At 40.8% G+C, this 15,277-nt stretch overlaps 1 protein-coding gene across 2 annotated transcripts in view; it reads right to left on the bottom strand.

The window, feature by feature from the left end:
* znf536 (zinc finger protein 536) overlaps positions 1-15,277 on the bottom strand; it is a 118,949-nt gene that overhangs the window by 16,191 nt on the left and 87,481 nt on the right. Inside the window, exon 5 of one of the 2 annotated variants that reach the window (XM_054614929.1) lies at positions 5,957-7,279. The exons of the other annotated variant lie outside the window; for it this stretch is intronic. Within the exon in view, the coding sequence (XP_054470904.1) occupies positions 7,125-7,279 (155 nt within the window). The 3' untranslated portion in view covers positions 5,957-7,124. Of the gene's footprint in view, positions 1-5,956; positions 7,280-15,277 lie in introns of those variants that run through there. 2 annotated transcript variants of the gene reach the window in all.

Here is a 15,277-nt window from a genome sequence, read left to right as displayed (position 1 = left end):
TAAAACGAAAACAAAAGTTAATAAATAGTAATAAAAGCGGTGAAAAAACGTCGATTCATTACATGCAAGAAGCTACGATCAGAGATTTTGGCATTTTAAATGAAATATTTTTTAATTAATTTAATTATCAATATTGATAGCAACCTCACTCTATGAAACATAGTCTAGTATCATGACGGTGTATTTTATGTATCATAAAACAGCAATCGGAAGTTTCATCCATGGGACAACATATTTATTTATCATAGAATAAATAGTTTTACATTTAGTTTGTGGTTTGGAGCAGAGTCGGTCATTTGCACAGTGCATTAAGGTGTTCTCACCAACGCTTTGTTGCAGCCCTTGGAGGCTATCTAGAGGAAGGAGAAAGGATCACATGTTAACCAAACCTAGTTACAAAGAAGTCATAATAAAGAGGCCTTTTGTAAAAATGAAGCAGTGATTTTATGTCATGCTGGTATTTCTTGTTGCTTTGAGTATGCCTTCTGCTTTTTTTACATTGTGGTTATTGGCGTATTTACAATATTTACAATGATAATTATAGATATGGACAAAAGTAGAAGGTGAAAATGTAACCGCAGATGGTGCCAAGGAATATAACTTAATATAAGAGCACAGTTCTGCAATAAAACAGAGAAAATGTGGGTGAAAAGGAAAAACACTTCTAAACAGAAACGCCATAAATGCGCAGTGTAACACCTGAGAGCATTCTAAGAACCAATATCAAGAGTTAACTCATAGAAGAAAAATATCTGTTTAGACAAAGGAAATGGAGGGAGCATCGTTGTGGCCAGGACCAGTCAGGGAAGAGAACTGCACAAAAGCATGACACAGATCGTCATTTTTGTTTAAGTGCCTTTGTGCAAGACACTGAATCGCTGCTAGCTGCAGGAGACCTTCTCTGACCCCCTTATTAAGAGGAGGAACACAGAGACGTGGCCAGGATTTAAAAAGGCACCGAAATAAAGTCTGAAATTTGTTTTGTTTTTATAATCTGATCATTTGACGAACGATGAATTGTTTTGATGATTAAGTTAACTGATCAGTTACTTTGTATGTAAATTCTTTTATTTGTGATTCTGTTTGCCTAAAAGTAGTCGCGGTTAAATAACACAAGCCTTGCTTAACCCGCCCGGCAAACACCTCCAATGGTATTCACGTTTATCTTTGCAATGCAACTTCCTCAGAGGAGGTCCGGTACCCACCAGCAGCTCTGCGCCAAAACCTGGTCTGCTCCGCCCTCTGGTGGTCCAACCACAGAGCTGCACCACCAGGCCCCAGCCGCTCCAACGTAAAGGAGGGAGGGGGAGAAATTAAGAGGCAGCTGAACAAATGAGCAGAAAGACGGGTTCATCGGCAGGTCACCATCTGCCCGGTGACCAAACTGAAGGCTGGCAACGTCAAACCGCTGCAGAGCGTCATCTTAGAGCACGTCAATCCACACGCAAGACAATTATACAACACGCCTGGCGTGCATGCGCAAACATGTGCTCACACACACGCTGCTGCATGCACAACATGTTAAGGAGGGAAATGAGAGGAAATGGATACTGAAGAGAAGAGAGAGAGAGAGAATTGAAAGACGGGAGGGGAGGGGAGTTGGGGGGGAGAGACAGAGCAAATGACGAGAGAGGAAGTTAAATGAAGGGCATAGAGCGGTGTTCATCACACTGTGAAAGAGGTCGCTACAAATGTTGAAATTGCTCAGCTGAGCGACGAAGAGCGACACACACACACACACACACACACACACACACACACACACACACACACACACACACACACACACACACACACACACAGACGACAGGCCGGATGGAATGAAAGATGACCTAATGTGTTCTTTAATCAGACACATGTGCGCCGCTACATGGAGACACACACACCTCAACTCAAATATATATATGCATGACACGAAAACACACACACACACACACACGGTAATTCATGCATGCCCACATACCCCCCCATAGAAACACACATGCACCTAGAATTTACAGTACATGATGCACACAGGCGAAGCAATTCGTATTGTTCCATCTCAGTCTCACATCCAGCCATCTGAAACCTCCTTGGCGATGTGTGTGTGTGTGTGTGTGTGTGTGTGTGTGTGTGTGTGTGTGTGTGTGTGTGTGTGTGTGTGTGTGTGTGTGTGTGTGTGTGTGTGTGTGTGCTCGTGTAGATGTAAACCACTCAAACAGTTACTTTCTCCGGATGTGAGCTTTATTGGGAACAGACTTGGGGGATTCGTGGCATGAGGCCTCCCCCCGCCCCGACCCCAACATCTGGTGCGGTGCAGCTGATCCGTTTAAAAATTAGTAAAGGCATTGACCTGGGCAGCCTCCCAGAGGCAGAGCAGCCTCCGGGGGTCCTGGCGTTAGGTTAACACAAATACGGATTCCTTCAATGCGGTGCAGATCAACCGTGAAATATTTCCTTCCTTTTGAAAAGCGGGGTCCAGCTGAGCTGAGCGGGGAGGTGAACTTTGTGTTGGGTTAAAATGTTATGATGAGGGGACTGCCTCGCAAATTTTTTTTATTTATACTGGCAGCCACAGCTCTTTGCTCTAACACACACACATGCACGTTTATATTAGTATAGTTGTCTTGATCTCTAACCCTGACACACTGTAAACTTTACTTTCTGCCTGACGTCTTTAATCCCATTTTAACTTTAAGGACCAAAATATGTATTGAAATGAACTGATACATACTTGACATTTTTTATTTTTTACTAATTTTGCTTCTTTTCTAAACAATATAGTCCTCACTTTTCAATGTAAATAGTTTTGCTTCCCTATGCAGTGACCCCCTAACCCTCACAAAGTCTTTAGTGACCCTTAAGACTTTGTTTACAGGTTTTAAAGTGTGATATTATTGGATGGAGGTTGAGAATTACGTGTTGTTTTTTTTATGAAAGGGATCAAATGGATTTGTGTGTCTCAATGATGTAATCACTGACTGCACACTTGGACTGGATTTGTAGTACAGTACAGAAACATGCAGAGAAAGGTTTTCATATTTCATTGATCCTCAAGAGCTGCAGCAGGGGACACTGATCGGTGCTGCATGAATACATTTTTTTACTATCATGTATGCCATATTTACCAAACAAAAGGTTACTGATTATAGTAATAACAAAACGCTGAATCCCGATCACAGATGGGATTCTATAACACTTATTTCTCAGTTCATTTGACAGTAACTTGTTATCTTCATCTTTTCAGGTTTATGAATAATGCTCTCATAACTCAGTGACATTCACTTCTATTTCAGGCTGCAGAACATTTGACAGACAGTGTTCCAGTGTAAACACCTGACTATGCTAGTCCCCAGGTTATATTTACAGGCACACTCATTTTCTGCATAATGACTCACTTTCAGTACATTTTGTTGATAATATATAATAATATGATATATATATATAAGATAAGATCATTGCAGTATTGTATGTTGCAAATAGAAAGGTACTTTTGTTTCAGATCTGAGCATTGGGCAGATGATGAGACAACGGGCCCCTGGTCACAGACATGAGAAAGGCCCCCAGCACCTCTCCTAGCATGACAAACAGATGTAATAACTGTTCAGCCTCTCTTGTGTTGTTGTCTGGTTTATCGATGTCATCATTTTGTGTGTCTCTTTGAAGTTGCTTTGTGTTACTTTTGTAATTGTTTTGGTATTTTGCAGCTTTGTTTGTCTATGGTTGTTTTTTTTGTGTCTTTGTAGTCATTTTAAATCTCTTGGTGGTTGTTTTTTGTCTCTTTGTTGTTTTGCCCTTTTGTAGTGGATTTGTTATTTGTAGTTATTTTGCGTCTCTTCATAGTCATTTTGCAACTCATTGTAAATGTTTTTTTTTCATTATTTGACAAACATTTTTGTCCCAGTTTTTTTTTTTGGTTGTTTTTTTAGTTTTTTGTTTCTTTGTTGTCATTTTGTGTCTCTATGTTTTTCTTTTGCTGCTTTTCATAGTTGTAGAGTCTGTTTGACATTTTCAGCTGTTTTGTTCTACTTTTGTCTCTTTGTGGTCATTTTGAGTCTCTTCCTGGCTGATACGTGTCTCTTTGAGTTACAATTTCTATCTGAAGGCCGGGGGGGACACTTTGAGCCCCTGAGCCTGTACCCAGTAGGCCCATTCAGTAATCCATCCATGTATCAGAGTACTTCTTCCACCACTGAATAGTACCTTGATGTCCGTGATGTATATTAGCATAGAGCAGTAGATGAAGCAGAATGTGATATTCACAGTGATTTAGATGTCTGACTCTTCCCTCTGTACGTGGGACGCTCTGAGCCTGCTCACCTGTTTCCCATCATCCCCATGTTGTTTCACTACAGCTACCTCATGGACACCTTTGGGAGACAAAGTGGTGCAGTCAGTAATTTGGTTGTGCGTATTCCACATCATGGTCGCCGTCCGTGAAGCTTTGCCATCACGCTGACTGAGCGATAATAACCTGCGTTGGGAGTGATGGACTAACTCTCTGAACAGTTTACACACTTCTGATCGCTACAGTGACACTCCGACATGCCGGATCGCCTTCCTGATTCTCGCTCTGCTAGAAATGAAGAGAATTAAAAAACATGAAACAGTTTGCTCTGTGAGAATCCATTTTTTTTTTTTTTTTTTTTTTTTTTTTTTTTTTTTTAGTTTGAATACATTTTATTTTTACTATAAGTACAGTTCAGTAGTTACAAAACAAAGCATCTGCCATGAGGGTACAGTGAAACATAAAGAGTGTTCAGCTCACAAGACAGGTTTTGTACATAATATGTGGAGTGGAATGCTCATTATAGCTGGTTCAGAGAAGGAGAGAGCCCTAGTGAGACTCTCGCCATTAATCTCTCTTCTTTACACGCCTGGAAAACAGAGATGGGGGTCAGAGGTCAAAGCCGCTGGTCAGTGCCGCCAGCAGGATTCGTCTGATTGGTTCACTCGGACCCCATTTTCTGAATTCCTCCCTTCTAAACACCCTGTTATAATTTCCCTACAACCATCACTTTTCGTATGTCTCACTCTTTATTATTTTAGCTTTTTATCCCCTCCTTTCCTGGCATATTGGAATTGAAAGAATGGTCTATTTGTAGTCTACATAAATCAAATCAAAATTAAAAACAAAAAAAAACAGAGGCTGTACTGCAGCAAAATCTCCTCAAGTTGGAATTTGAGCACAGAAACCAACGCAGGCTGAAGCGGTAACGGGCCCTACGCTGCAGGCCCAGAAGGGGAATTTGCGTACAAAAGAAACCTTGGGGGGGCAATTTGTCAAAGCCACATACAGTATAGAGGTTGCTCAAACTGAAATGAGTATCATATTTGGACTGTACACACCGCATTAGAATTTTCTCTGGGTTTCACAAAAAAATGACGTAGAAACATTTCACAATGCCAAGGGACACACGAACACACACCTTCAGTTTAGTTAGTTAGCTAGTTTTGTACTGTATAGGTTGGATTTATAATACTATCACAGTGCAAAATACTTCAGAGAACCAAAACCAATGAAAGAAATAAGAAAGGATTAAGTCCCTCTATGCATAATGGATTCTGTATATATGGGGGGCAAATATGTTTGCAGCACAGGAGACGATTGTCATCTTTTTCCTCTTTTTTTTTGATCATTATATGGAGAAGGCATTAATGTACAGTACATATAAAAAAAAAAAGAAAAAAAAAATCAACCCTACGTCCTACAGTCTAGCACAGCTACATATTGTAGAAGCAATAACAGATGACTTGTATCTAAGGCTATACACAATATGTCTTTTTTTCCAGTTTTTTTTGTTCTTTTTTTTGTACTCATCTTAAAGTAAATACATCAAACCTTTTTTCAGTAGTCAGTAACACTGTGCAACAATGATCGGTGGCAGTATTTTAGAAACATCTGCAACGCTAAAGTCCTTGAGGATCGACGTGAGCGATGAAGAGAGGGGCGGAGGGCGATAGAGAAAGAAACTGTTCCCTCCTCCCTTTTTTTTTCTTCTTTTGAAAAATCTTCTCAGTCAAACTCTAGAAGAATGCCTACCTTTTTGAGAGCGTGGCCGTGTAATCTACTGTCACTTCTTTGCTTTTTCCTTGTCACAAATGCTTTAAAACTTTTGTTTTCACTTTTTTTTTTTTAACTACTGTATATCTCTCTATGTACATTACGCAACTATGGGCGCTGTGTGAAATGATACAAGAACAAGAAAAAAAAAGACAGAGGGGTCCATATAGCAGGGTGAAGGCCTGTACTGGCCTGGGTATGGAGAGAGAGAGGGGGGGGGGTATACTGTAGTATTATAAGTACATTTAGGGCAGTTTGAATAGTCTTTCTTCTTCACAATCATCAATAGCACCACCATCATCATCAAAAGTCAACTGTGAGTATGTTTTCTTTTCTTGCATTGCAGATTGTCATACGGTGCCCTGTCCTTTAACCATAACCGGTGTGATGCATCATGGTCATGACTCTGTGACGGCTGATAGGAGAGCCAGAGGTTGGCCGCTCTGACAGAAAAATGTGCTTGGTCTCTGTCAACAGCCCCGGTAAAGTCGAGTTTCTATTCTACAGTAGAATACATTCCAGGTACAATATAACGGTGAAATAACTGTCTTCTTCATTCAACAGCAGAGAAAAGTCTTTGAAAGCATTCGATTAAGCGCTACACTTCGGTCCTACTTTGCTTCTTTTTTTTTCTTTTCTTAAAAAAAAAAAAAAGACACACCTTTCTAGCTCAAGGAATGTATCAGAGATTTGCGGTGCCGGTTACAGGAAGTGCTAATCAGACAGGTAGTTTCATCAAAAAGAACACAAAAAAAAAAACCCAACATCATATAAGAGAGAAGACAACAGAGACAAGGGGGCATTCAGACCTCGGGAGACAAAACAGGAACGTTGCCCTCACTGCGTTTAGTGTCCAAGCATCTCACAAAGCCGTCCCCAACAGGAAACTGTCCCAAACTCTCCTTCATATAGTTCACACCTTCTCTTGACTCTGACGGTAGTATGTGTTTTTTTTCATCTTAAATAAAGTCTTTGTTATAGTGTACTCCTTCATTTATCCTTCATCCTCCTCCTCCTCCTCATCATCACCGCCTTCATCATCACCATCCTCATCATCCTGCCTTGCTCCGGTGTGGGGCCGTTAGTCTTTGTTTACAGCGTGGGCGTCCAGCCCCTCTGCGTCGCCTAGGTTATGGTTGTTAGGGTGGTTAAGGTCGTTGTTAAGATGGTTGGGGTCGTGGGTCAGCGCGGGGTCGTGGGTCATTGGCTGGTCCTCCTCTCCTACCCAGAGATGCACTACGGCCAATGAGAGAACAAGAGGCAGATTAGCACCACGGACCCAACACACTGACCCCACCATGCAATACACACACAAACACACAGAAAATCACACACACACACACACACACATACCCTAAGCATTACATTATACGGTCCAGTGGGGCAAAATGGATAGATGAGATATTTGAGACTGTCAGTTTTTACAATGGTCCACAGTCAATTGTGACAAACTTTAAAAGACTTTAAAGGGTCATTTCACCAAAATCACAGAAAAATAATATTGTTTACTTACCTGCAGTTATATCTAGTCTAAAAGTCCTGAATAAAGGGGCACTTTTCTCTTTTGCTGTAAATATAATTTACCTCCATTGTATTTGTTGGGTTAAATACCAAAGAAGGATGGACAAATGAAACAGAAAGCATCGGCATGGCTACATACTGATAGGGAAACGTGTATTTCAGTGAGCTGACCCTTTAAAATGTCTCCTCTGGATTCAGATTCATTACAGTAAATGACAAGGACCAGCAACAGAAAAACCTTCAGCTCACAGTCTCAAATTTGAGCTTTATTTGCTTATAAAGAAGTTAAATCTGTTGTGTTGTGCACTAATGATGTGCGTGTGGTGTCTGAACATACAGGGTGGACAAAATAAACCGAACATCTTAAAGTGAAATACATTTAGATACAATATTTCCACAGATCACCTCCATGTCTATACACTGTAGCTGATTTCACACATCTGGTACCATAAATGTATTGCGGCACTATTTCTTCTGGTTTGCTCAACATTCTAGGGCGAACAATAACTGTAAGAGACTATAAGAAAGGTAAGAAGATCCTCTTTCCGTCAGCAACAGCTCAGCATTAGATCCATTAGATTGCTACATCTTCTGTTCAAATCTAAAGTTCGTTTTCTGCCTTTATTTAACGTTTGCATCATCTGTACACAGGAGCTTACATCGGCAGACAGAGCTCGGTAAAATACTAATTTCTAAAATGATACGAGACGCTTACACATTATGGTTATGACAACTGGAGTAGCTTCATACTGGTTATAATCAACTCGGTTGGTGTGACAGGAAGTGTGACAGCGGCTGAGAAGTGAAGTGAGTAAATCTAATAAAAAAAGTTTTAAGACTCGGTGAGACAGTAAGAAATGCATAACTGTAATTAGGTCCCACAGCAGCGGCCACTAAATAATACCCCCCCCCCTTTTCTACACTTTCATTCCCTCAGCAACTTCTTAGAAAATTATTTTGCAATAAAACACCGGCGAACGCATTTGCATGTCATGTTCTTTTAAAGTGGCGTTATGAATCTGACAAAACCAAATTAAAACACAGGTTTATTTGAGCCGTGCTTTTTTTTTTTATTTCTTCTTGGTTTGCGCGAGGACGGAAATGGATATGAAAATGAAAGGAAGTGGCGCCGCAGTTGCTGAGGGAAAATAAAGAGCTAATAACGTGATAAAACATCTCTTCGATTCAGCACTGAGTAATGACTCTGGAGCTGTCTGTGAGCGGAGCGTTTACTGTACGTCTCGGAAGGGTTTCTGCTTTTCATGCTCTGCGTTCTTCAGATGGGTCCAGTGATACTAAAGGATAATTACAAATAGCTTTCTTTTTACTCTAATGATATTTAGAGATTGAAAAAGTGGAACATATGAGATACAATCGGATTAAATCATACACAGCAGTGTTAACGGGACTAGCTGTGAGAGTAAAGCTATGTACGTTGGGGGGTCGGTCTCTTTTTATGGAAGCTAACTGGTGTTTTCACATCACATTCTCACATTAGAATTCCTCATGATTTCATGACCAACTCTCACCACAAGATGGCAAGCTAATACAGTAAATAAGAGACTGAAGGCTGTACATAGACGGCTGAGCATAAACCTCTACTAGCAGTCATTTCCCTACTGATGCAGATTCAACATCTCTGTATTAAAAATCAAAACTAAATAAACTCCTTTGCCGTAACATTCTTACTGGAAAAAAAGGAAACAAGCCAAAGCTAAAAATCACTCATTTGTCCGTCACATTTACAATGACCGTTTTTATTCTATGTAAAAATAACATAACTCGAAATAAACCAAAAAAATAAAGGCCCATGGTTTGATGCTCCAAAACGTGCCTCTCCCTCCCCAAGGGCACTTCCTGCCTTTGACTTCCCTGTAAAGAAACTTCCTGTAACGAGCTCCAGATTAGGGCCCCATATTTGATTTTCACTGTTCATTAACTAAGCCACCTGGAATGTTATTATTTAAGCACGGTGCTCCTTCTCCCCAAACAACTGCCACTGCGAAAGAGGGGGGACAGATTTCCCGGCCAACTTTATAGATTTAGCATAACTTCCCCCTCGCAGTTTTTAATTTCCCATTCGGGCAGACGGCAGATGCACCTCACAGACACACAAAAAACCTGCCCGGCATTCGTTTATCACATGAACGCTTATCGATGTGTTTCCTTCAAACACTTGGCCCCGTCGTACGGGTTGCTGCAGTGCGCAAACACGATATTGCTAAAAAAAAAATATATCTCAATAAAAAAGTATCTCCTGTCTCGTATTGAAGGAACAGCAGTAAATCTACAATAAATCCCTTAATGCTCATCATACACAATGTTAAAGAGCAAGTGCGCCCTCTTGTGGCGTGTTTTGATACGGCCGATTGGAGACGGGCTGCTTGTTGGAGAGGATAGGACCTGGGAAAGGGAGACATATGGTGTGAGGACACACAGCTCCAGGATCCATCCACTGTTAATACATGTGTCATGCTTAACAGAATGGATAAATGGGCAGGAGGACGGAACAATGGCATACCACCGCACTCAGAGCATGTGTCGGAAGACCGCCTTGGGACGCGCTGGACTGTGTGTGTGTGTGTGTGTGTGTGTGTGTGTTTGTGGATAAGTGTGAGTGCTTGGTCTCAGAGGCATCACCTGACATTAATAGCAGTCTGTGATACATCACACAAACAGGCGCTCACCAAGTAGAAGCCGGGGCTTTTGCAGTGCTACACTGGTAGAGTGGCACATGTGTATGTTTCTTGATAATATATATATATATATATATATCTAGGAACAATGACTGGGAAACGCGGGTGCCACTGTCTCAGCACTTCTATTTTGCGATGACCATTAGAGTTGAGCCGATATAGATTTTTGTAAGTCGATAGGTGTTTTTTAAAAAAAGGGACCAAAAGCTGCACTGATCTGACATTTTGTGTTCAGCTTCAAGCTTTTCTAAATGTCATTATAAGATGTAGAAGCACTCCATTTTAATAGACAGTTCAACCAAATTGACTATTTTGGGTTCTCCATGTTTTCAGAAATTGATGATCTTATGACGTTACACATGATGCACACGATTTAAATCTATTTTAAATCCTGTGTTAAGACACATTTTTACAGACTTGGTGTTATTTATTGAAATAATACAGCTCTCTTGTGCAAACACCTGATGTTAAGTTTTATTCAATAGTTTCACTCTTTCTACCTTTTGGTTGACATACCATGTTTTAACTGGGTTCTTGTGTTTAGCTGTTCATGAGTTCCTCTTCTTGTATCTGTGATTGTTTCTTTCTTTCGTTCTTTTGCCGTCTATGGACAGAGCTTGGTGTTCATGTGTGTTAAACTGAGAGACACATACAAGTGGTGACCATCAGGACCTGAGTGTTGCTTTGTATTGAACAAAACAGTTGGGAAGCCCTACGTAAGTAGAAATTCATTTTCACAGTACGTGATTTTAGCTTAGATTTAATGATATATTTTCACCTCACTTGGAGCAAACAATGACCACTTTGATTAACTTATAATCACATTATAGCCTATTTTTACAGTGATTATAATGCATTGTAAAAATATTTTAATCTATTTAAACTGCCGGAATTATAATAAAATATGATCCATAAAAAACACAATGTTGGTGAGTGACCAGCAATTAAGAAGTATAATGATATAATACCTTTTGAGTATAAATAAATACTTTATAATGTGTTATGATTATTGATCTCAACCATTACGAATATGTACGAGTGCTTATGATTATAATGCATTATAAGTACGTTTATATTTCATTACAGACACGATCATCATAGAAAGTGCTACAAAGCTGATGTTCTAACAGCACATCATTCTCATGTCAAATAAAAAGGCAGGATGGTCCGTCGTGGTCTCTCTCCATATGGACTCCAGTGGAGCTCTGTGGACCCTCTGTGTGCCACTGAAGGTGGCTGTGGCTCCTTTGTTCGCTCTCCCAGGCATCCGGGCCCTTCACTAGCAGAAAGTGTTGTTCTTGGCACGGCCCCGTCTCATTGTACGGCCCAGTATTTATAAATATGTAAATATGAGCGGCACCAGGCATAACACGGCCCGCTTGTATACACCGAGGAGGAGCGGGCGAGGAAGTGAACGCACCCCAAACCCCCCCCCCTTTCCAAAATTGTATTTTTAGATGGTTTTAATGAATACAGGATGTTTATAGTTACCATTCCCTGTGATTTCGCACAAAAGACTAGAAAAATCCACATCCACCCTGATACCCCTCCTCTGCACCCCTTCCCACCCTCCTCCCGCTCAACCCAATCCCTCAAAGCACCACTAAAGAAGAAGAAGAAGAAGAAGAAGAAGAAGAGAGAGAGAGAGAGAGAATAAAAAAGCACATTTGTGGTGAGACGCAGCAGGATTGTTGTGCTCTCAGTCTGCTTTCGACTCAGATCCCTATTAGACAAACATAGTGTGGTGTTAAGGTGCAACAAAGACTGAGGGAAAAAACTCCTGTGTGAGCAGGTGGAGAGCGAGCGAGAGAGAGAGAGAGAGAGAGAGAGAGTGGAGACGAGGCATGCGGATGAGAAAGGTTCCTCGCGCAAAAAAAGCGACTTCAAGGCGGTAGCGCAATTTGTGTGTTATTTCAGTTTTGTTTTTAAGTTGCAAAAATAATACAAAAGCCGAATCAATATGTGCGCTGCGCGAGGTAAAAAAGGTTACCTGTTTTCTGTTGTCTGTGATAATGTGTTGTTTTTTTGTTTTCTTTTGCATGTGTGCGATGACTCCATGTCAACTTCTTTTTATAAACTCTGTTTCGTTTCGCTAAAAACTCTCAGGTCTAGTGCGAGGTGACGTGTGTGACAGGATGGGAAGATTCAGAGGAGGAAAAAAGAAAAGAAAGAAAGGAAAAATGTAAAAAAAAAAAAAAAAAAAAAAAGGAAAGAATGATTGCAGTTGGGGAAAACACAATGAAGTGAATGTTAGTGGCCTCTTTCTATCTTTCGCTCTCTGTCTCCAAAACTATTTCTGAGGCTAAAAGATTGCCGGCTTGATAATACCTCCGCTGAGCAATTTAAGCCCAAACACTCTGATGCTACAATCTGTCTTCTCTGCCTGATAGCGCTTTTCTCCCCTCTCCTCTCCAAATTACTTTCTTTCATATCTAATTATATTTGCTAATGATCTTATAAGAGAATAATGGAATGTGCTTGATCTATTACCTTTTTTTTCAATACATAAATACAATGCGGGGGGAAATGACTATTGGAGACAGGAGGAAATGTTTTTTTTTTTATTTTAATGTTTTTGATGAGAGGGAAAATGAAGCTGGGAGCTGCAGGGTCATTAATGGGCGATGAACGCAGAGGTCATCTCTCACATTCTCTTTGACATTTCTCTCATCTGACGTGCTGAAACAATCACAACCTCATCCGCACTCCCCATCCTGCCCCCTCTCGCTTCGCCGTCTCTCGCTAATCTTCCAGCTATCCACCTCCAGTCTCTCTGATCTTTTAATGGAAACATCCAACTTTGTTTGGTTCAAGTTCAGCGACGCTTGTTTTGTGTTTCTGCTTTGTTACGTTTAAGCCTCAAACTTTCGAGGTTGAATCTTGAAGGCCACGATCAAAGAAGTATCACAGGATGTTGATTTAGCAGATGTATTATATGGATATTCAGAACAGATCTTTTCTCAAATTGGTGGTTTGTTTAAAGTTTAGTCATGGGGAGTACCGTAAAAACCTGTTGTATAATGTCTTCTGGAGGATCTTTATCTAGTCTAAGAAAACGCAACCCTGATTATGTAGAGACAAAAGTGGGGGAAGCTTTCTTAGTTTGTTAGCTGCATGCAAAATCCACTTCTATTCAACTTCCCCAGTCTGTGTATTAACTGCTCTTCAAAACCAACACATTCTCACTCACAACTCGTCAAATACCGACCATGGCCAGTGGTCCTTTTCTTCTGACTATGACGCTCTAGGAACCACTCTAGCGTCAGTTCTGGACATGTTTGAAACTGCGAGATGCGTAAAGAGAACTGGATACAGCATTGGAGCGATGTAGCCTAAGATGTAGCCCTGGGTATAAAACACGCCGGATCTTCTGCATCCGTAGGGGCCCATAGAGCACAGGTCAGTGTGGGCTCAATCACATGCACAGCAGTTCTAATAATAAGTGAATTATTCGACTTTTAGGACCTTATGTTTTAGAGAAGGTGTTCATGTGTTCATAAGTATTTTTGGGCCTAATAGCATCACATTATCTGAAGACCAGGAAGTTGTAATTCCATGGTTTGGCCACTACGAAAAATTGTCTTCAGATCCCGGCGCTCTTCCTGGTGGTTTGGTCAGTTTCTACTTGATACGTACATGTAGCTTACATGTGTATACTTAGTTTTTAGGTTTACATCACTCAACACAATTAGTTGGTTAGGTTAAAGCAACAAAAGTACTTTGTTACACGTTAAGTACGTAATTCACGTAACATAACTACATTTTTAAAAAAGTCAACGTTAACTTGGTTTCGCATGGGACACAATCAGCAGTCTCCTAAGTGAAAGTCCTGTGTTTGTTTGACTCATCCATTCATCACTCCTAAACTCTTGGCTTGACCAGGCAAACCTTCTGCAGTAACCCTGAAAAGCACAGGCTGGCAGTGTCCCTCCATAACTTGTTCAGGTTCAGGCATAAAGTTCAGGTTCTGTACAGATTTCCTGCAAAATTACACAAGAAAAATAGTAGCTCTAATTATCTTCCCCATTCAAATGATGGCTTTCTGGTCTTCAACTTGCACTCACAAAATCCATTGGCCTTTTAACTGAATAACTCTTCTGTCTCTCTGTTGCCAAACCGATGTCCCGTCCTGTCCCTCCCTCGCTCCCTTCCTCTTAAGCCTCTTCTCCATCCTCCATTCTTCCCTGCTTTCTCTTCTCCGCTGTTTTTTTTTTGTGTTTTTTTTTTTCTCTCCACAGGCCCTAGGACAAGCCAAGCCATGACAGGCACTCTAAACCCCCTGCATTAATGGAAGGAAATGGCATTCGATCCCTGTTTGATCTCCTAATCATTTCTGCTGAAATGATAATTAGTGCCCTTCCAATCCTCCCACAGAGGAGGAGAAAGGGTTGGGTTGAGGGGGAAGGGGGGAGTGGGTAAATACATAAATAGAAAAGAAAAAAAAAATCTTGCCTTTTAGACCCCAAAATGACATCTTTGTCACCAAGCAGGGCATGTACATAACCAACAAGTGCTTTTCCTCCGATGCAAATTTCCCATCCTCTGCACACAGAGGGGATAGAACACACTGACACACACACAGAGACACAGAGACACAGTGCCTGGCGACGGCTGTCTGTGATTCTTTTCAGCTGACATAATCCTGATTGATTCGTTCAGCAGATAAAAACTGGGTCCACTTCTGCCCTTTTTACTGGGGGGGGCTGGAACATAATACCGCCTTTTATTCAGCAACAATGTAGCATAATGGCGTTGGAATGTGCAGGGGGAAAAAAAAAGGCCACATCTTAAATGCTTGTGACACACTGTGGTTTGAAAAAGTCTGTAGTTTAATGTAAAAGAGCGAGACAGATAGAAAGAGCAGAAAAAAGAAAAAGACAGAGAGAAAGAAATCATTAAACTGCCAGATTACCCATGTGCCCTGGTTCCATCAGAGACAAACGAAGGCTGTTATTTTGGAGAACTTGTTTTCTTTCTTCCATTTTTTTTTTTTTTGTTTTGTCTTTTCTGAGCTTTG

Source organism: Anoplopoma fimbria, chromosome 2 (genome assembly GCF_027596085.1).
Source record: "Anoplopoma fimbria isolate UVic2021 breed Golden Eagle Sablefish chromosome 2, Afim_UVic_2022, whole genome shotgun sequence".
NCBI lineage: Eukaryota > Metazoa > Chordata > Actinopteri > Perciformes > Anoplopomatidae > Anoplopoma > Anoplopoma fimbria.
This window is presented reverse-complemented; position numbering and strand designations above follow the sequence as displayed.